This window comes from Hoplias malabaricus, chromosome 1 (genome assembly GCF_029633855.1).
Source record: "Hoplias malabaricus isolate fHopMal1 chromosome 1, fHopMal1.hap1, whole genome shotgun sequence".
NCBI classification, from domain to species: domain Eukaryota; kingdom Metazoa; phylum Chordata; class Actinopteri; order Characiformes; family Erythrinidae; genus Hoplias; species Hoplias malabaricus.
In genome coordinates this window covers 47,547,032-47,571,004 of record NC_089800.1, presented here as the reverse complement: position 1 = coordinate 47,571,004, position 23,973 = coordinate 47,547,032, and the positions used below count along the sequence as shown (strand labels likewise).

Sequence of the window (23,973 nt, the reverse complement as noted above, 5' to 3'; positions counted from 1 at the left end):
ACATACAAGCAAGTGAAAATAGGTGAAGAGTTCATTAAAGCAGGGTGGATTTGAAGAATGGAAAAGAACACTTGAATCTCAGTGACACTGATTGTGCTTTTGCCCGATTTCTTTAAAAAGCAGCTGAATTGAATAAGCCAAAAGCAAATAGAAGTCTACTTTTGAACTAGTAATCAGCTGAGCACTGTACGGAATGAGAGTTCCTGGAAGGCCTCTGTTATGATGAGGACTTTATGGTGCTGCCAACAAAACAGTAGAGTACTTCTAAAACCTTTAAATCCCATACTGCATACGGGGCCCTGTTCCCTCTCTCAGCAGAGTTCCCCATCAAACTCAAGTGAAAAACAAGATATCTTCCACCTCATTTCAAATAAGGAATTTGACATGCATGCAAAATAATCTGGTAATGTCATTTCATGTTAGAGGGTCGGAAAACCAAGTAGTGGCGTGGTGGGGCTACAGGTAGTCTTGCTTCCAAATAGCTCCAGGGTCCAGGGTTCAAACCTTGCCTTGAGTAACTGTTCTTGATAGACTCCCAAGATCTGATTGCCATTATAAAAGATAAATTAATTACTATAAAAAGGACGTAAGTTATTATAATGCTTGTCCACATGTTAACACAGTACCTGTCTGAGGTGGAATAAGGAAGTAAATACTGGTAGAAAGTTCTGTGTCCCAGACTTGTGCATATTTATTTATTATCTGTAACCACATATCCAGTTCAGGGTCGTGGTGGGTCCGGAGCCTACCTGGAATCATTGGCCACAATGCGGGCAACAGGGCAACACACACTCACACATTCAGTCACACCTATAGACACTTTTAAGTCACCAAAATGGACCGTGGGAGGAATAACGGAGCACCCGAAGGAAACCCATGCGGACACGGGGAGAACGCGACTAGTGCATATTTCTGTTCAGTTTCTTCAGTTAGTGGCTGCACTTGAGTGAAAAAGTTGCAAAACACAGCTGGTTACAGCAGTCACTGCAATCAAATTTGCTGAGTACACCTGATAGCCCTGCTTTAACTGAGAAATGAGCCACAGCTCAAATTCAGTCGGAGAGCCCAGGAGTGAGAAACAAGCGAGCAGAAATTTGGGTTTGTAGCCATTTACACTTGCTTCTCTTTCTTTATTGTTTTCATCATATTTATTAAGTACACTTATTTCTCAGTGTTTGTTGCGTTTGTTTTTTCCAGTTAACCACATTTGCTGAATGTTGTTTCATTTCACAATCTGTGTGTTGGTATATACTCCACATCCCAAAATAATCTGCTGATGCAGTGAAAAAGAATGTTCTAATTATTTTTTTTTTCTGTTTACATCCATCTGACCCTTGATGCTGAACTACAAACGACATGCTTTCTAATAGGCTTTCTTTTACCAAAGGAGTTACCTACGAAATGTATCATGGTTTGGCAACTTGAAAGTCAGTGTGTATTAGAAATTGCATTTCTCGCTACATGAAAAGTAGGGGAGAAGATGTAACCAAAACCGTGATGTTTAAGAGATGGGTAAAAGTTTGTGTTAATCAAATCTCATGTGAAAGCAAGAATTCTGCCCTTTTAAGTGACATGTTGTCATTAATCTTACTATGAGTACAGAAAGAAATGAACTGATCGAAAAAAGGTACAATTTTATTTCAGATAAATATTCCTTTTTTGTGTACTTTTAATTGGAGTGCATTGTATCCCACTGTTTACCCTTCAAACTTCATAAGCCTTCGTTGGTGTTTTTGCAGCATGAACCCAATTTTGAGTAATGAGTTTCAAACTAACCAAAGTTGGAGATGGAGTTGGAGTTAAAAGACACTATTTTTCAAAATACTAGATGCGTTAGGTCTGTTATAATATAATAAGATTATATTAGCTGAAAATGCCACATAAAACAATGAACATGTGACTCAGCCCGACTACAGTAATTTAGTAAGGTGAAAAGAAAACAGTGATCTGTCCATTTCTGCAGCTCAGCAAATACATAGTGGTTCAGTTAGCACTTCACAGATTACCATTATTTCCTTTACTACTTTGGCAGGTACCTCTTAGGCCTCCATATCTCTCCTGCAGCAGTCTACTCCTTCTCCTTCCACTTTTGACTTGGTCATTACTAACTACTAACTAATAACTGTAGTGATAAGTATTACCACCAGTATTTTTTTATTATGTCATGGATTAAATTAGAACTTCCCTTTGAGATCTGTATAAAATTTGCATATTTAGAAGTAAGTTTTTAATGTAAGGAAACAACGTATAAATGTATGTACTGCCTGACATCCATGCTATGTATCATCTTCTAAATCAATTACCTTTTAATACAGTTCTGTGAAGAATAACAACATTGCACCATAAAATATATACATTTATCACAATACATAAAAACCCAGTTGTGTTTCACCACAACTGTCTTTAATGAGTAAGATAAATTCCAAAGAACTGACATAACGCATCCAGTCCAGTAAAAAAGAAGAATTTTTTTTTTATTTTGTCTAGAAGAGGCTGTTTTGGGAGTGTATGGAGGGTAAAACCAAATGGGTGGAGTCAGTAAGACCAGGCTGAGACCAGACTGAATGGTGCACTCTCTGTTTCCATGGTTATGCCAGGGCTCCCATCGGGTCCCAGGCAGGGAGAATGACAGGCTCCTGCTGCATGACCTCCATCACTTCAGGAGAGAGGAACTTCTTATCCACCACAACCTCGTACACGTATTCAGAGAACCACTCATCCGTCATGATCAGATAACCTGCAAGAAAAAAAAAGGCAGATTAGCTAAAGACAAATTGTAGACAGGCAGCACAAAAGAGGGACAAAAGCAGGGAGAGCTTAAAATAATACAACAAAACATATGTTTAGGTTCTAATTAGGGGTGTCACAATCAACTATGTTAATAATCAATTTAACTACAGATTGTTAAAAACTATTACTTAAGTTATGTAAAATACTCTTTTAACTTTAATTGCATCATGCACAATATTCTACAAGTAATATCTTTGGAAAAGATCATCTAGGGCACCTATAAAAGCAAACAATGGAATAAAATATTAGCAAGGTATGCACGTGTACAATAATTTAATATATACATTATCAGAATGCAAGCTACCAACAAGTTATTGTCAATTTATTCTGAATGATAATTTTCCACAGGATTTTATCAGCGTAATCAAAATTGAACAAATTATTCACGACATCTCTAATTTGAATGCATTTAATGCCCACAAACGTAAACTGTAGTTAGCATGTGAACAGTAAAATGAACACACCCTAATATCTAAACCGGTGTAAAAGCATAGGCGTTGGAATGAATTTCTCCTGACACACAAGCTGATTACTTACAACTATTTTTTCTGTTGCCAAATCTGTTAAAAGCGGATGTGCTCTTAAAAGTTTTGGGTGATCCATCAGCACCTTGTGTTGCCTATTGTTCTCATGGGAAGGACAAAACCTCTCCCTCAAAACTCCACCCAACACTTCTGTTCTCACCTCTCCTTTCTACATTCAGTTAACCCATTATACCTGCATTAGCAATGTAAAATCTTTCTAAAAATATACAAAACATTTTCATTCCCCTGTTAACTCATTCCTGTCTGGTTCTTTAGTGTTTTACTGAATACTTCACCCTTTACTACTACTACCACTTAACCCATCTGCGGCAGTAAACACACATGCACACACACACACATAATAGTGCACTAGAGGCATATACACACACCCAGAGGCCATCCCCAGCACCCAGGGTATAGTTGTGGGTTTGGTGCCTTGCTCGAGGTCACCTCAGCCCTGCATTGGGGGAGGAGGACAGTGCTGTTCCTTCACTCCCACTGCTCCCCATTTTCCTGCCAGTCATGGGAATCAAACCAATGACCTTACAGTCCTAAGACCTTTTACCACAAATCCATTACCACAGACGTTAAGACATTTCGTAAGATTAAATAATAATAAAAGAATATAATTTGTTAATTAAAGATTTCCAATCATATATATATATATATATAATTTCTTTCTTTTTAAAAGCCTGCCATTGCATTAAGACATACCATCTGAAGCTCTATTTCACAAGGAGAACGTAAGACATCAGTTATATGCACAAATGCTGCTGAGTTCTCTGGGCTGAAGCTCATGTGAGATCGTCTAAAAGACAGTGGAAATGTTCATGTTTCAATCTGTTTTCAGGAAATAGGGATGCTGAGTTTTCTATGCCAAAAAGGACCATCCAGGCTGTTATCAGTGAAATGTGAAAAAGCCAACATCTGTCATGGTTTGGGGGTGTATCAGTACCCACAGCATGGGTGACTAGCCATGTTCTCCTGATGCGAAGGCATGTATTGGGTCTTTAGAAAGAAATAAGCTGTCATAAAGCAGATTGTTTTTGTTTGTGTTAAGAGAATTATAGAGTGTTTTAAAATAATTTGAAGGAAAAGTTTTTGTATTAGTGTTAGTCTTTAAATGTAATTCATGTTCAAGACACTGTCTGTGACCAAGAATTGCTGAAAGAATATTAAAAAGATTTTTAAAATATATGTAAAAAAGAAAAAATATATAAAAGTCTGCCATTACCACCCGGCCATTTACAGCAATATAAATACTCTGTCAAAGTCAGTTACAGAAATATTTCCCTTCTTTGTTTCTGACATAACACTCAAAACCACAAAAAGGACAGAGACAAGGCTAAAATAATCAATCTTAGTGGCGCTGATTTTTTTTCCCTCTTTCCGTGTTCATATTATCTCTTTACAGCCTAATCTCGGGAGGGAAATAACTGTTAGGACAAATTTCAGAGCTGTTGACCCATACAACCCCGAGTTCACATTTTTCTCTCCCCCAAGGCCAACAATCCCTCTCCTCTCCCCTTCTCCAACTGTCAAACAAATATTGCTCCAAAACCGTGAAGAGGAGATTTACTCAAATGAAAATATGCTCATGTACAGCCCTGAGTCAGAAACAACTCCTTACCTTACTCTACGTAACAGGGTAGAGATTACTTCTGAAATGACATATGTTTATGAAATATTCAGCAACATTTAAGCTAAGTTCTTTAAAACAGACGACTAATTAGTTTGCAAATCATGACTGAGCTAAAATAGCCTTATAATCTGTAGAGGAATGCAGGGCTTATCAAACGGAGAGCAAATTAACACAAGCACATGTGCATTTGTCCACATGGCAAAGGCTAATGAATTTACTCTTTGAAGCAAGTGACTTGTATTAAAATTGTTTTACCAAATTTTGGGATTTATTTGTAAAATGCAATAAAAACAAAAATGTTTGTTTTGTTAATTCTCTTTAACCATTTGTCACTCACAAATATACAAAGACAAGATTTCCAATGTTTGAGTAGATCTTATAAATACACACAAACATTTTGGATTTTGAAGCTGTAATTTTAAGGTGAAAATTTTAAGTGTTCCTTTAAGAGATAAATGGATAAAATAAGCGAGGTAGGAAATTCTTTAAAAAAATCTTTAAAAAGGTTACGTTTTCCAGATTAACTGCATTCAATAAGCTTAACAAAAATTAAAATTATATTAGTGTTCTCCAGATTAATGTGACAATGCACGCTGGAATTTAACGTGTTCATTTGGTTTAACACTACAAAATCTTTTTCTAAAATTTTACTGTAACCTCACATTATCACTTTTTTTTTCAGTAAAAAAAAAAGTTTAGAAGTTGTGAGATCCACCAAAATATTCTCACAATACACGAAATGTGCGATATATTCCATATTCTAAGGACATCTGGCCCTCACAAATATATAACAATACACACACTCCGACAGAGCTCATTTTTCGTCATACAGCTGCGCTGCCATGTTGAATTTCTCCATTAAAGCTTCACTGTTCAATGCTTTCAAAAACTCACGAATAAATATAAAAGTTTGTCACCCTCATGTAACCATTAGTATCCGTGAATCTATCGATCATGGCATTTAAGCTAATGTTTAAAAGATGTTTAGCTGAGGTTTAAAAAATACAACTACCTCCTTGGAAGATTCTGAACATTTAACGTGATAGCTCCCAGGCTACCCTATGTCAGATTAAACAAGGACAAAAGGGCTATCTCCTGATTATATACACGAAGTTAGCCTAGAGACCAGAAGCAACAATAAAGCACATATGAGACAGCTTTCCTCAGCCAAAAGTCAATTATGAACTCATATAAGAGAGCGAGCACTGAGATGTAATCATATTTCAAATTAGATTAGCCCATCTGGAAAGCTGAATATCTTTGGACTATAGAGCATAGCACGGAAGGCTAACAGCCTGTATCCAGCCTCAGATTTGAGAAACATCACCTTTATTTCCACGATCATCGCCCCAAGAGTTCTCAACTCTCCATTTCTCATAGCATCCTTCTTTCCCTTCCTAAGGGACAGAGAGAGAGTGAGAAAGAAAAACAGAGTAGACAACTTTAAGGCAAAATATAACAATTGAATACATTAAAATGACAACAGTTCTGCTAGTTAATAAACAGAAATTCTGTATTAAAATATAATTTTTTTTTACATATTTAAATACTTAAATAAAGCAAAAAAAAATTATGTTTTCCAAGTTTTGCATTCAATTGCAATTTATTTTTTCAGTAGTTCCTTATCTCACTCAGCTCCTTAGATACGGGATCAGCATGCACTTATTAATAAGGCTGGTCAGAAGGCCTTAATGGTTTATAACTAGTACATCAGAAGACGAGGTCTTTCCAGTTGGGTTCCAGACTTAAAAAACCACATCCTTCATGATTGTGCTTGTGATGAACAACCCTTAGGCAGCTGTTAGTAGGAGAGGGGAGAAAATGGAAACTCTGGACACAGCTGTGGTCATTTATGGGAGGAAATTGACAGTAATTTTAAGAAGTACTGGAGATTAAAAGATGAGTAAACAGAGTGGATACATGGGACATGGAGAGATTGGGAGAGGAAGGCAGAGAGACACAGACAGAGAAAGAGAGTAAAAGTGAGTGAGAGGAGAGTGAGTGAGGGGGGAAAAAGCTTTTTTAATGAAAAGGTTTCTTAACAAAAATATGCAATGTTATATCCCACTGGGTTATTTCCTTTCAACATTCAAAAACCACTTGCAATTCATGCGCTGACATTTTCCATCACGTTTTGGTGTTTTCCTTAATGTTTGTGAAAGGGATCACTTGGCCAAAAATGTGAATTGCTAAGGTGGTTGCCAGTGACTCTTAAAATCAAACTGTAAAAGGCAATGTTGTTTTTACTGGATTCATCATCATTTTTGTACAAAGTTTATCTGTAATTCCTTGTCCATTTGAATGTTCATGTGAGTTCAGTACCTTGTCAGTAACTGCAGTGAGGATCATGGCATGGGTCATCAAGGAGTCTCCATAGATCAGTCTCTCTGCCTTTGTTAAGCTCTTCACAGAAATGCCAAACACTAGCTCGTGGTTAAACCTTAGCATATATTAATAAGATCTAAATATTAATTGCTCATCAATATTAGAAACAGCAAAAGAAAAAAAATAGAGATGTCAAATATGATGCATTCATTTATGTTTTTCTATCTTACAATAATAATGTCAATGTCAATTTTATTTCTAAAGCACATTTTTAAAAAAACAATTGCTGACCAAAGTGCTGTCCAGTAATAAATAGGCAAAACATACATAAAAACAAACAAAACAAAAACCACTACATTAACTCTCAACTACATTCTATTTTGTTTATCAATTTATTAAGAAACACACTCTTAATATTGTGATACTCACACATTCATGTCATTGATGCCCAGTTTGCCATGAAAATGCTTCCCTACATCACATCCAAACCACACAGCCTTTCAGAGAAAAGAAATGAGGTGAGAACACAAAAAAATAAAATAAAACCATACTTAGAGACAGGACAATGATGAGACCAACATTATTACAGTAAAACACACAGAAAGCAGCTGTCTAAACAATCCTAAATCGTATCTTGTGTACACATATTTTTGCCTCATTTCAACCAAGCAAAGTGGATGCAATGTATATTTGATTCCGTCCAAAGGTTAGCTAATGCAAACACATCTGGTGAATGTCTTTTACTCCTTACCTCTCCATCTTTGATGGACTCAGCAGCAGCTTTCTTCAGTAGCTCAATGGATTGATTATTGTACAGAGTGCTGCGGCCGCCCACCATGTTCCCCAAAAACTCCACACTGTACAACTTCCCAAAGGAATTTTGAGGCCGAGGGTCATTCACAAGACACACCTTAAAAAGAAACAGGCATTAGCCCAGAGGTTTCTCACTACAGCAAAAACATTTAATTATCTACTATATTTCTGTTCTGTACCTTGTCCTGCATGTTGTAGAGTGGCTTGACATGCTTAGTGTAGAATTCCTTTGGAGTCAAAGGGCCTATACGGTGAAAATTTTTGTCCTTGTCCCTATATTCCCAACAGATAGTGTCTGGTGGACTGCCCAGGCATACACTGGCCACTCGAAATACCTATACATAAACAAATATATATGTATATTAGAAAACCTGAGGGAAAACAATACTGCCTGATTTTCCTAGATATTTAACATTAGGGTCAGTCAGTAACTCAAGTGTGTGTGTATATATTTATATATATAAGGGCTGTGCCATATCATATCATTCACAATAATATCGTTAGAAATTTTAAAACAATTCTTTAAAAAATCAATATCGTGATATTCATACTTGTATATGTAATGACTTCATGCAGTTACCCATAATATGCCACACATTCTTAACATAAGTCATTTAGGCACAGTGACAAGTACAAAGTGAAATATGGCTCTGAGTTGAAGGAATTTGCTCCAAAAAAAAAGGGGGAGTGTGGAGGTTTTTTGTTTACAAAATATCCGATGTACAATAAACCATGGTAATATGTAAGAAAGGAAAGAACCCTGTAACAACAGAAGAACCACCTCAAGCAGAAGCACCTGGTTGAGGATGAGGAAAATCAAAAATGCTGTTAGAAGAGTTCAATATCCAGTGAGTTCTAACCCAAGCAGGTAAACTACACTGACTCATCACGGCGAATATTCTGTATTTGTTTTTATTATTGTGAAGTTTTAATGTTACTTCATGTATAATTTTTACATTTCACTTACATTTGTAGTAAAAAACTTTTAAAGCTAAAACCATTTAATATTATCAATATATATTAAATATACTTAATTTAATATAAGGCGGCACAGTGGCGCAGCAGGTAGTGTCACACAGCTCCAGGGACCTGGAGGTTGTGGGTTCAAGACCCGCTCTGGGTGACTGACTGTGAGGATTTGTTTGGTGTGTTCTCCCTGTGTCAGCGTGGGTTTCCTCTCATGCTCCAAAAACACACGTTAGTAGGTGGACTGATGACTCAAAAGTGTCCATAGGTGTGAGTGAATGTGTGTGTGGCCCTGTGAAGGACTGGCACCCCTCAAGGGTGTATTCCTGCCTTGCACTCAATGATTCAAGGTAGGCTCTGGACCCACCACAACCCTGAACTGGATAAGTGGTTACAGACAACAAAAAATTTTATATTAATATAACATTTATTGTTTTGCAACAGTGTGTTCTTGAAATTAATAAAGTAGTTTTCAGTGTTCCTGTCATATTGCCAAGAATATCGTTATCACCAAAATACCCTGAAATATTGTGATGTTATTTTAGGGCCATACTGCCCACCCCTAGAATATATACATATGTCAATATCTGAATGTATGCATATACAATATGTAATTATTGTATTTGTATTGGGATTTTAAGAAACACTGGGCATGTAATTTGCTGAGAGACAGCCAAAACTGTGTATACAAGACAATTAAAAGACTAATACTCCTCTGGGCGGTGGCTTAAACTGTCTCCATTTCTCCAGATCTGTTTTCACTTTTTAAATGTAGCTTTCCTTTGATAGAGTAATCTCTGGCATTTCCTCCTCTCTTGCTCAAGACTTGAAGTGTATGTATTAGAATTCCACTTTCTCACAGCAGAGCTGGAATGCAACTATTGTAGTACTTTTCATTTCTGAAGTTTCAATAAATCAAACTGCTTCTAAGATGAAAACAGAGAACCGTTTTTTTTCTCAGCCTGCTGAAACGTGTAAGGTGATGGTGAACATGCTGGGTCAATATCAGCCATCTTAATCATTTAGGCCTTTTTTTCGCTCTCTAGATACTAACCTTCTGCAAGTATGGCAACATATACGAAGACCTCACCTTCTATCTCTACAGCTCCAGCCTTCTCCCGTAAAATAAAAAAAAAAGGCATTAAGCTTTTCAGTTTGTTTTCTCTGTCCAATCCCCTTGGCGAGGGGTAAATGCCAGTGGTGCTTGGCCTATTCGCTGCCTGTTGACCCAATGTTGGGCCCAGATGCTCTAGACACACAAACAACCTCATGTGCCCCTCCTCAAAGCCTTGCTCTTCCTTGGCAGGTCAGATAAACTCATGGCTCCATCCAAACAAAACATAGGCACCCGCCTTTCACTTTTTTCTGCCCGCTGAAAAGTGCTGCTCACACAGAACAATAGCTGAGACACAATGACGTCAGTGGAGAGCCAACAAGTCAATATTGAAACACCTGCCCACAGCTTAGCGGTCAGCGTTCTGTGGAAAGGACAGAAAGACTCATCCAGGGAGGGGCAACTGGCAAGGAAAGAGTACAACATAGAGCCTAGTGAGAACTTTAGTGCTTGGAGAAAAACCATAATGTCTCAAAAAAGTATTAAATCTCCTCCAGCTAACGTGCCAAAAACTACTCCTTTTACCGAGTCTGTTTGTGAAGACCAGTGCCCTGGCTTTATGCACCTTAGTACTGTTGCACTGTTCCATTGAGTTTTATTTGAAAATGTAGTGTCCAGCGTTTTGCTTCTTTAAATATTGCATGTCTTTATAGGATTGTGTCATAAATCAGTTTCAGCCAAAAGAGCGTCAGTAAGCTAGTTCTAGATCACACTCCAAATCTTTGTAAAAGTATTCAATAGTGGGCCACCATTCCAAAGAACTCAGATCCACTGTTTAATAGTCATCTTGTCAGATCGTATAATTTTGGAGTAGGGGGATAATTGTGTAAATTTGCTTACATTTGAGAGACAGAGACATTTGCAAGGACTCTTGTCCAATCTTTACAAGCTCAACTAACAGCAAAATGCCTACAAAGAAGATGCGTTATACTGTGCACATACATGAGTGATTGTGTATACCAGGACCGACTGTGAGACATGGCAGAATAATTTATTACGATCTAGATTGGCAAGGGGGGTTGTAGACTGGCTTTAGAAACAATCTTTAGAGACCAGGATTATTTACAACTCCCCGGGTGCTGAGATTGTTGGCAGCCCCCTGCTCCGGTTGTGTGTGTGTTCAGTGCCCCTAGTGTTTGTGAAGAATTGCTCACTATTGTGTGCTGGTGTGCTCACCACCACGGATGGGTCAAATACAGAGAAGCAATTTCCCTAAGGGGATCACTAAAGGTGTTTCCTCTTTTTCTTAAACATGTAACCACCCTCTATGCAGCCACAACTGTAGAAATTGTTCAAGTGTTCAGCTGTTGGAAACAGAATCAAGGCGAGTGGTGTGGGGGCTAGTATGAGGGAAGAGGTTTGACTGCACAGAGACAAGGCCACACAAGTTTCTGCTTTATATTGCAGCAGGTCTGAATTGTATTATCAGAGATTATAAGCACCTGCTTCACACTGCAGGGTTTCCAGAAACTGTTTGCAGGATCTGATCAAATTCCAAGAACCCATGCCTATGGAGGATGATAAAAAAATGTTACAGCACTGCTTCACTGTACTGTACACAATTAATACAAGCTAATATCTAATTCAAGCTATTACTACACCAAAATCATTCTGTGCTTGCATGAACTGCAATGATCAGTCAAGTCACCATCTTGCTCATAAGGCTACAGCACTGAATAAAACTATTTTATATAGAAAAATAAGCATATATATAAGATTTTATTGGTTAAATCAGTAGAATAATTTCCTGTAACTTGCACAGTGCTAAACTGGTGGAACACTGCTTATCTACATGATCCTAGCAAAACAGTACATAAATAAAGAAGCAAACTTTAGACGCTGAACATGTCTTTACTGATCAACCACATCTCTATTGATCAAGCACAACTTAACCTAAAAGGAGATTGTGCAATTTTAACATCTCAGTGAGCAATTGATTTAATTAGATTGGCAACAAAGTAATGAAGACTCTAGTGGAATTTTTCTTCTTGTCTGCACTACCCAGGTGTGGGCAGTCAGCCCTGTAATTGCCTGGTTTAGGAGAAGTCGGAAAGTGGCGTGCTTCCACGGCTCATGCTAGCATTTATATAGCCGTTTATATGTTTCACAACATAAACAGTGGTCGATCTCTTTGGCGGTCTGGCTTTGTTCCCTCGACAACGGCGGCCACTCTCACACGCACATTTGTTTGTTTGCCTCTGTTGCCCAAACACATCTTCACTGGGGTTGAAGCAAATAGGTCAACAACGTACAATGCAACACCTTGAGTTAATAAATCTCTGAAAAGTTCTCCATTTTGCTTTTTACATGAACAATAGGGCAAAAACTCAAATTCCTTTGCAGCAAAGTCAGATTAGACATAGGGTCAAAGTGGCTAAACAAGGGTGAAAAATGGAAATGGGTGATTGGAATGCCTCATGCTATAAACAAAAAACATATGTATGCTTTATAGATGCTAACAAATGCAGTTTAATTAGGAAATGTGAGCATGGGACTGCCAGTTTTTTTTTTTTTTCATAGCTGCCCTGAACCCTTAACTATTGCACAAGATTTGACAAAACTGACATTTTCCAGGAGATGGCCAACAAACTGACAGCTTTCCGTTCACCAAATTTATTGCACCTCAGTCAGCTAAACTCTAGGTGGAGAAAACATAGATGAAATATGGTCATTAATTAACTGAAAAAACTACATTCAGAAACTGAACTCAGACCACAATGAAGTGGCTTTCACATCTGCACATTTAGGGGTTTTGTACCACGGCAAAAACTTTATTATTATTTCAAATATTAGTTTCATTCAGTTATCTTCATTTCCATTAGACTATTATAGTCATCTGAAAAGCTGCAAGTTGCCTAAAATGCTTAGGTCCACTGGGGGAAATAAAATGCATGTCTCATTTTAAAACAAATGTTTCTGCAAAAGCTATGAACTACACTTGCAATCAATATAATTCAACACCTGTTGCAAATTACGTTTTTGACCAAATTTCCAACATGTCAGCTGTTTGCAATAAACTAATGGAACAAGAACATTTAAATAGCTCAACAGAACTAATATTACAGGTGAATCCAATTTCACCCCTTACACCTTCAACTTAGCTCTACGCCTCCATTTTGCCTAGGGGGTAGAGTGTCTCAGTACTAGTTGAGGCACACTCCAACCAGAGTGTTTTTAATTGCCTGTAAATCACTGACAATATGGTTGTACAAGAGATGAAAGAAATATTCATTCATTGTCTGTAACAACTTATTCAGTTGAGGGTCTCTGTGGGTCCGGAGCATACCCGGAATCACTGGGCGCAAGGCGGGAAGACAGCCAGGAGGGGGCACCCGTGCTTTGCAGGGGTCAGTATGTTCTCCTTTAAACACAAACATAACTTGTATTCTTTTGTTTCGATGTATTATAACCCTTCATGACAATCATAAAACAAACATCTCTAGTATTATGCTAATGTTTCTGTACTTATGTAGTAAATTTACACTTCCACATTAAATGATTAAGCAATTACATCATTGAACTTGATGCTAATGCTAACGTTTAGGTGGAACCCCACACAGCACATTATTTCTAGACGAGATATCAGTGAATTAGCAGTAACTGTGTTCCCCATCTGTGCCACTAATGGTGATATTCTATATCATAGACACAGTGACCTATTTAGTCACAAACAAACAAATAAACAAAGATCTCAGCATTCTAATAGATAGCTCCAGAAATACCATGTGAATCTCATTTCACCGCACAAATGAATATGGGAGAAGAGTAAAAAACAGAATAAAGTGGCATTTTTCTGACCCGATTTTAGAAAATCAGATTCAATTTAGATGTCCAAATCAGATTTGGTCTGCCTGTGTGAACATGCCTGCAGATGAGGCACATCGAATTCTAGGCTAAAAAAATAAAAAAATAAATAAAAATAAAAAAAATTAAAACAATTCCACCTCTTGCAGTGAGGAAAGAATGGCAGAGAAAATAGTACATATTAATAAGTGTTAGATAGTTGGAAGATGTGTCTCATGCACAGCTTTTTTTTCCTGGTAGGTTATAAGGAGTCTGTGCTGCAGCATCTAAGAAGTCTTCCTTCTTTTAATTAAAATTATTTATACTTTGATGCATTGCAAATTTCAAGACCAAAATAATCTTTAAATCTTAACAGCTGTCTTCCACCACCAAAAAACACAAATGTACCCAGAGACACCTAATGTAGGATAAAGTTAAAAACAGAACAAGTGTGCATGTTCATATACAGTTTTAAGTTCAAGTACAAATGGACTGGAATATCATTTATTATTTATCATTTATTATCAGTGTGTACAGTACACAGTGAACCTAAACATCCAGGAACAAGGTGCTACATAAAACAATGCACATGAGACTACATAAAGTGGACAAGTGACAATGTGCATCAGATGTAAGACAAGTACAACAACAATTAACAATAAATACTAGGGAGACAAGACTGACCAATTTGACAAGTCACAGTTCACACTGGAGGTAATGTAATTGATGGCAATGGCTGTGTACTATAATTATATTGTATAATATAATTGTATTGCACAGAAACAAATTTGAAAAGCACTGATTTTGCATTTCAACAGTCCTTCACTCCACTCCTGTTGAGCATTTGAAATTTCTTTTATTCATTTATAAAAGTACCTGCTGCAAATTGGTGTGCTCCTGTGTTCAGTCCTGTCTCTGACTTTTGTGGACAATACTAAATAATCCTGGTCAGTATAATGTCAAAGAAAACCAAATCTAGGCTAAATAAAGTTAATCTAAAAACTCTGGGTCATGGCATGTCTATTTTTGTTTTCATGATAGTGCTCCCATGAATATCACTGCTGCCCACGAGGCTATAACACGCGCTGAGGGACGAATTCTTTTTTTTACGCTCTCTCTCTCTCCACCACTGCTGCAGACCAGTTAAATAAACCTCAACAAAGTAGAAGTGACCAAGCTGGGTACTATCTGGACACATACTGGCACTGGACTGTTAATACTCTTCCTTTCAGTGACAAGAAGAGCTCCATCAAAGGTATGGGACGTGCCAAGAGGCTCAGAGTAATCTGGCTGATGCTATTAAGGCACCTCAACTCTTTGTAGATGGTGCAGGTATAATATTATTGCCAGCGAGATTGACTTTGCCACATCGTGACAGCCATAGAGCGATAACGATCTTGTTTGTGGAACATTCTGTCCTCAAACCCAGAAGGTCAGCATCATAAGCATCACAAGATGCAAAAGAATGTAATATTATAGCCCAATGTTCTTCTGAAGTATTTTACGCTTGACCTTTTATTCAGTCCATTAAAAACTATTGCGCAATTTTGATCCAGTAAAAGCAAAGTTATTACACTGCTGCAAACTCAAACAAAATGTGTTCTGTACTATATAATAATATTGATAAATCAGTAATGTGACATGGATAAAGAACGGCTGGCCTTAAGGCGACTTCAGTATAAAACTCATGAGATAAACATTTCAAATAAAACATTTAAAACCTGGGACTAAGTCTACAACCAGATATCAAATAAGGGTGAATTTGACCCTCTTATAACTGACAATTTTGACAATGGGTTTTGTCTGTGTACATTTTTTAGTATGTCAGTTTTTCCTACTTCCTTTAGCTTTTGCAAAAAAATAATGTTGGTTTGTAAAATGAAGAATAATAAACCCATTACCTCATACCAGTGCACCATGAGCCAGTAAAATATAGCTTCACACATATCACAAACAATCACATTAGAAGTGTGCATGCTCATAACATCAGAATAACAGTTTGGATCGATATATATATATATGTGTGTGTATCTATCTAGAATTGGCAAAAGGTGAGACTTCTAAAAATATAATTCTAGGTTCTAAGTCACTAGCTGTCAAGTCTCAGAATTATCCAGCATGTTGTAATTGTGCTGAAGGATATATGGGCTTATGGCGCCCTCATTTGGCTACAGGAAGAAGTGACTTTTGTTCTTTAAAATCCTTTTAAATAGTTTGTGAGAAATACCCAGTAAATATACTAACCTCTTCAATCATGGTGTCAATTGTTTCATTCAGCTTGTCCTTCGTAGCCTCACTGGCCACCATGTTCCTTAGCCGTAGACAATACTCCCTTAGCTGAATAACAAAAAAATACCAACAAGAGAGACATGATATTTACTTTAATGTGATGTGCAAAATGCGACAGCACAACACTTGTCTTTCCTTCACATGAACCATCATGGGTCTCCGCTATGGGGAAAGAAAACAAATCAAACAAAAACAGCCTGGGGAGCAGTTGTGGGTTCAGTGCCTTGCTCAAGGGCACTTCAGGCATGGATGTTCCTGCCAGTCTTGGGGGGCTGGACTGGCAACTTTCCAGTTACAAGCCAGTCCTCTAACCATTAAGCCATGGCTGCCCACAGCTGCACATATCTTTCACCCAGGTTTGTCACATGCAGTCAGGAAGATTTTGTACATCAGATCCTATCTTCTATCACTGATACATTTATGACTGCAGTTCCACGAAGCTGGCAGCTTGTAAGTTAAATTAGGAACATGTACATCGTACATCAAACTGTCTTCCTTTCATGCTCAAAGTATTTGAAATAAAACTGCCAAATCAATGTTACTGCTCCTACATGTTCTCTAGTCACTGAAGGTTGGCTGGTAAATCCTCATGTCTTTAGTTTAAAAGAAAATAAAGAGTAAATAGAGAGCAGCATTAGGAGAAATTCTGCAAGCAAACCTTATGATTGAGGATGTCGTTCATTCTGCGTGAAGCCTCTGAGCTGTGAGACTCAGGAAAGCACTTCTTTGGGATAACACCATATTTTTCTAGAAAACACAACACATGCAATACAATTATTGCATAATTACCATCTAATACATAAATAGTAAAATGTGACTAATAGTGCTCCCAAAAAAGGAATAAATAAAGGCATTATATTACATCTCTAATCTATTCACACATCAGAGGTTTCCTCATCTTCAAACTGTCCATCCAAGTCTACTTCCTACATTAATATCTACATACAGAAAACAGAACACAGCAAAAAGGCACCAAAGTGTAATTAGCTGGCAAATGCCTTAGAAGTCGTGTGATTCATGATTCAGATGTAGATGGGGAAGTGATGAAAACTGCATGTAAAGCACATTTCTGTATATGTCATGACAGAAATAGGGATGTTAATAAATCCATTTGTGAACAGGGTCAACAGGGTCCTTCAGGAGGAGGTTCACAACTGGAACAAATCCTAGCGCATTCTTAACATATGTTTAATCATATTTAATGAGTTCAGCAATTACAGAACTAGTATTTTCAGTTTTAAAATACAACTGTGGCATATTAAAATGATTATAAGACACTTCTGTTAATGTGTCAAGTTTTTAAAGCTTAATAAAAGCATTAACAGGCTCTAAGCCAAATATTGTACCCACAGTTTTTCCCCTGCTTTTGAGAAAACATCTATAACACAAAGCTTTGTGTGGCTTATTTCTTTAGAAAATTCAGAAAATGTTAAGCATAAAATGTTATGCATAGAATTAATCAAATTTGCAGATGTGCTGTAAAGCACATAATGGAACAGGCTATGAAATTTACAATGCAGACTGACCAATGAGGTTAACTAGCATGTCCCATTGTCCACCGTCATTGGTGGGATTTGACAGCAGAAACTGGACCAGCCGACCATCTACCGGCTCCTTCCTCTGAGCTGTCTCCACACAGGCATGTAAGAAGTAATTGCTGCGTTCCACCTAAAAATAAACACAGACACAAAGAGAGCGAGACGACATAAAGAGAAGTGAGAGAAAACAGACAAATACTCAACAAACAATACTCCTCACACAAGAGAGGATTTACACACAATCTGCCACAGACAAATCAACACAGTAGTCACTCTTCATCTGATTTATCACTTATAACAGTGTTAACAAATACTGAGAAGTTACATTTAAAATTAACATATTAACTTACAATTGCTACTATAAACATTCCAGCAATAATTTTACCTTATCCCAGAAAAAGAGATAGGACTGACTGAACTCAAACTCTTCAATGTTGAACTTCTTCATAAACGGAAGTCGCATGCCATTGAGGCATGAGAATATCCAACATCTCCCTGTGGTGGGAGTGGGGGCAGGGGGTAGAAGTGGATCAATCAAAAAAATAAAAATAAAATAAATAAATAATTTCTTCTATATACAGTGCCATAATATATTCTCTCAAAACTTTCGAGTGTAATAGCAAGGTTTATAACATAAGCTTATATTTATGTGCTCTACATTGTGCTGGACAACAATACAATATCAAAATATACTGCAATATAAAATGTTTCAACAATGATACAATTTTTATACACATTTTCAATATTTCAATATATATTATTTACAACATCTGTCACTGACTGAGGGTCATTACAGGGCACTGCCATCAGTTCACTGCACTATATTTTAAAGTTTAAAAATATTAATATCGTCAAAGTCAGGAGTTTTTTTATTTGATGATGTCATGTTTCTTTCAGTTCTTGGCAGTTTTCTGTGGCTTTTTAAATATTCATATAGATATCAGAATTATATTGTATAGTCTGAGATTAAGAAATATATTGTGATTATGAATTTTGACCAGGCCTAACTCTACAGACTGTTAATTTATTATGCTATTTATTTTTTTATTTTATTTTTTTGGTAATACTAAACTAACTTTTGTATTGGTACTAAAATTCTGTTATTTTAGTCAAGCATGTTTACATTAAGAGCATATATTAGTAAATCTTTTGAAAGTTTACTAAACTTGGGCTTGGTTACCTGAGTTCTTCTGGTTAGTAACAGGTTTCCCCTCTGTGGGGATGCTGTGTTGGAAGATGTGCACTGTATCCTGGACGGTCTGCCGGTGCAGGCATACCTCTAGAGGGTCAATGCATGTGGACACATTCTGGGCAAGAAGATATCGAGGCTCAGCCCGCAAACGCTTCACAAAAGATGATACCTTCTCTTGGGTCAGGCCTGAGGCTTAACACAGTTCAGATAGAGGAACAGAGTAAAGGTCATTCCACAAAAACATTTTTACATATATAAATCAAGAGCAATGAAACTTAAGTCAGCAGAAGGTGCTTGACTACATATGAGTCATACATATGAGAGTATCCTTTACATTACCATTAAAGAGGGTTGAGTATATTAACTGAAAAATAATCCAGATATCTTCCTGAAATACAGTCTAAAATTAGAACCGCACGCTCCTAGAATAAATGTGTCAGATACTGTGTACTGAAAAGGACTGGAACATTGCTTAATCATGCATGTTGATTGAGTGCTGACATTGAAATTTGGTGTGTTAAAAAAAACAGCAAATTACAACAGGTGCCACAATGAAAATGGTATAATTGGCCCTGAAATATATTACATGAGATGGTTGCATGCTTTCTTGACTTTTTTTAGGTGAAGTGCCTTAAAAAGCAACACAGAACTTACTGAATGACAGCATGAATGAAGTGAACTACAGTATTGCTTTTCTATGGAAAAGGGGTCAAAGGCTGGCAAATAGGGTGACTTGCAATTTTACATAATAGCAGTCTAACAGGAAGGTTTGTGCCCCAACCATAGTACACTGCATTCATATTCAGGATTACATAACTCCTAGTTTTAGGGCCCAATTCATTGAACAGAAATCCCACAACACATGTGATCTTTATTTGGGTTTATGATGGCTAAGGGCTTAAGCTAGATGATCTGGGAATCGGGGTTTTATTCCATTATAATGCTTATAAAAGGACACCGGTAGGCTAATCATCAGCAGATTTATAACACAGCCTTCATGGCTTCAGAAAAGAAATGAGAAAAGGCTATCATACATGAATGGAAATAAAGAAAAACAAGATTGAGTTCAAGGTTTAACAATTATAAACAGTCCATGCTTCGGTGTTCTTCAATCCTATCCTCACATGTATGTATGTACTTTAAACTACAAAATTAGGTTGAGTTTCTAATAGTTTTCATTCATGAATATGCAATGTTCTATGAACACATTTTACTAAAGCTTAAAGTAATGGTTGTAAAAGACATTTTATTTAAATTTTAAAGAAGCAATTAAAAATATATATATATTTAAGTATAAAAATGTGTAACCGTTGATTTTTGTGTTCAATATTACACCAAAATAGATTTATATATACACAAATTGTGTGTATGTATATATATATATATTCCTCAATCTCGGTGAATACACATAAAAAGCAATCAGTATTCCTCCTGTCATTATTACTGTCAATCGAATGAATTACTTCCTTTTGAAATTACGCCTTCCACCTTAAATGATGCAGCATTTATGGGTACCATTTAAGGTGGAACAAATTCGAATATGAAGCCAACTTCAACTTCAAACATTCAAACAACTGTAACAGAACAATTTCGGGTTTTTACATTTATCATATTATAATCTAATAAGCAAAATATCACCTACTGAGTCTCTTATCCGCGCCTGATTTAATACCGGTTAAACGTAGCAGCCCGCTGCCGGCAAGGCACCGATGTCGCTAACATGGAGCTGTAGTGACTTCTTTAATCGCTATCTTCCTACTGAGGGGTGTCGTTCCACCTTAAGTAGTGCAGCAGATACCGGGTGGCTGAACGTAAATGTTGCACCGTTTAAGGTGGAACGGAAAACTGGAATTATGTCTAAACTTCATCTTCGTTTTGCTAAGCTAGTACAGAGTCTACATTGCACTACTTCCTCCAGTGAATAAACCTGTCCACCTGTACACTGAACACAGAGAAAGAGTGTATATACAGTGTAAACACACGAGAGCACGTACCGGGTATTTCCATGTTTGTTCGCTGAGAGCTCGTCTGTTTAGCGCCTGTGAATGTGAACCAGGCTCTCACTAACGCTCCTCTTTTGTCTTCTGTTTTTTTCACTCGCAGCCAGTCAGAGCAGCGCCGCGCGTTCCAAAATCCGCAAACCGCGGTGTTGCCATGTCCAAAGAAACTCCCCGTGACCTGGACATCACGACCACATGCACCAGGGGTTTCATCTGAAATAACTTACTGTTTAAAACGTTATCCGACTGGCGAAAATAAATAAAAAAATAAAAAATCCTTGGTAAAGTTAAATTGTTGTTTTTATCTTCGCTAAAATACAAAAGAGGTCAATTACAATGAACTTAGAACTGTTTATAGACCTATCCGATAACAGATAATAAAAAAAAAAACTGTTGGAAAATGTTTCACTTTTAATATATGAAATTCCACTGTTTTTAGGAAAGTACCCCTTTTCCACAATTAACACAGTTCCCTGAGGTCTTAATGAATCCTCTTTAACATGTTATACTCAAAATACCACAGTGATCAAACAAGGCAACTCTGACCCCGTGTCTAAACAACTCTGTACAGAATGACTTGTTTCAGTGTCTGTTTCTTTAAATGAGAATGAGATACAGCTCAGTACCAAGTACAATGCTCCAGAAGTTATGAGCACGACGCGGAAGTTAGTTACTTATTCGCCAGTTTCTTATTCGGATTTTCTGTTCCACCTCGAATGGTGCAATAGTTGCATTCTGTCGCCGCTAGATGGCAAAGTACGAACACACCTTCCATAACACGGAAAAACTACACGTTTAGCTTCATTCTGTGGATATTATCTCTTTATTTTCGAAGTGTCTCAAAAATTTGAAAGGCTCACTAAAGACACAATATAACAGACTATTAATATCCTGAAAATGAAGAAATTTTACTGTGGAAATGTTTTGTAATGGCCCTGTGAATATAGCATTTGACATAATAGAATAATTCATGTGAAAAGTTAGGACACCCCATGAAAGCCTTTGTCTTTTTGAACATATTTAATCATATGGACACATGAGCCTCACTTGAACAGTACTGAGAGATGGAATTTATGTAACTAAATAAATAAACCTGAAGAAATTACTTATAAACAAACATAAGATGTAAAATAGGGGCGGCACGGTGGCAGCAGGTAGTGTCACAGTCACACAGCTCCAAGGACCTGGAGGTTGTGGGTTCAATTTCCACAATCTGACTGTCTGTGAGGAGCGTGGTGTGTTCTCCCCGTGTCTGAATGGGTTTCCTCCGTCTGCTCCGCTTTCCTCCCATGGTCCAAAAACACATGTGGGTAGATGAATTGGCAACTCAAAAAAGTGTCCCTAGGTGTGAGTGAATGTGTGTATTTGTGTGTCAGCCCATGTAGGACTGGCGCCCCTTCCAAGGTGTGTTCCTACCTTGCGCCCAGTGATTCCAGGTAGGCTCCGGACTATGGACTTTGTATGTCCTATGGAATTTTTAATTTTTAATTGTCAAATTATCAAGAATCTGAAATTGATATTACAGAAAGTGTAGAACAAAGTGTAGAATTTAATAGATAAATGTGTTTGTTTAAACACTGAATGTAAGTGTGTATATTCACGATGTCTGCTTATTTCCAATATTATAATATTTTTATTATTATGCCATTTTATAGCAATTAGTCAGGTTGCCTGGCAACATATTAAGATTAAAGAGGGCTTTAAATAAGAAAAAAATATCTGTAAAAAAAATTTCACCCCAAAATACACCCCAAATAGTTAAAGTACCTCAAAAAAAATTATATTTTTTCATATCTGAAGCAAGAATTAGCACAATTTAGGCAGCTTGGCCCAGTGAGGCTAAACAAGGCATTGATAAGATTAAGTTTGCCTAAGCCCTAAAGCTTAAAATGTAAGGAAGTTTATTTAAAGGCCATTATTGACCATAACCATATAGAAATGTTTAAAATTGTGAAAAGCTCGTTTAATCAGACCATTTCATAATTTTAAACATTTCTATAAAATAATACTCTGATCCAAATGTTGGTCTTGACTGACCTTAGCTGGGTCCTACAGCCAAGATGTGCACTCACTTATGTACTTTATGTCAACAAGGCTTTTACTGATGCACTGGGCATAATTGTCATGGGTATCAAAGTGTTACATTTTATGAACCAACTTTTGAAGTTTCTTACATACTATGTTCAAAATCTTAATCATAATCTTCATAGCTTAAGACATGAGAACGAATGAACATAGTTATTAATCATGATTAAGACCAGCTCTCAATAGACACAAAGTCAGTTAGTCCTTGTTTAACCTCACTGGCCCAAACTATTTAAGACACAGTATGTACTTACACCCACACCCTATTAACTAATGTTACATATTTACGTTACATATCTCTTGGTACTTTAACTGTTTGGGATGTCATTTCTATCCACAAATAGGCTTGGCTTTAAGGTCTTGACTTCAAAGGTTGATGCCTTGTTTATCCTCACTGGGCCAAGCTGCCAATAAGGCTTTTTTACACAATGTTATTCATATTTAAGGCTCTCTTTTATGTTAAAATGTTGCAAGGCAACCTGACTAATTAAATGGCATATCATTATGCTATAAAATAGCATAATAATAAGAATATAATAATATTGGAAATAACCAGGCATTGAGAATATACACATTGACATTCAGTGTTTAAACAAACATACCTTTATGAATTAAGATTTACACTTTGGGATATTATATTTGTTCTACATCTTCTGTAATTTCTTAATAAATTGACAATTAAAAAATTAAACCGCCATAGTACATATACCCCAAAGTTCATGTTTCTTCTTCATGCTATCTTCACAGGACCATGACAAAGCAATTCCAGAGTGACATTTCTTCATCTTTAGGATTTTGATAGTCTTTTACACAGTGTGCGCAGAATTATTAGGCAAGTTGTATTTGAGAGGATTCTTTTTACTATTGAACAAAAACTTTGTTCTCACTCAACTCAAAAGACTCAAATATCAA

General features: G+C 36.8%; 1 protein-coding gene across 1 annotated transcript; it reads right to left on the bottom strand.

The window, feature by feature from the left end:
• Window positions 1-2,448: 2,448 nt before the first annotated feature.
• On the bottom strand, window positions 2,449-21,132 carry blmh (bleomycin hydrolase). Its single transcript, XM_066680852.1, has 12 exons — window positions 20,971-21,132; window positions 18,965-19,168; window positions 18,170-18,279; window positions 17,773-17,914; window positions 16,905-16,993; window positions 16,202-16,294; window positions 8,274-8,429; window positions 8,033-8,191; window positions 7,711-7,778; window positions 7,279-7,396; window positions 6,284-6,353; window positions 2,449-2,737 (listed from the first exon to the last, which is right to left on the bottom strand). Exons 1-12 carry the CDS (start codon window positions 20,981-20,983, stop codon window positions 2,589-2,591), a joined length of 1,371 nt encoding a protein of 456 aa, XP_066536949.1. The 5' UTR covers window positions 20,984-21,132; the 3' UTR covers window positions 2,449-2,588.
• Between the last annotated feature and the right edge of the window lie 2,841 nt (window positions 21,133-23,973).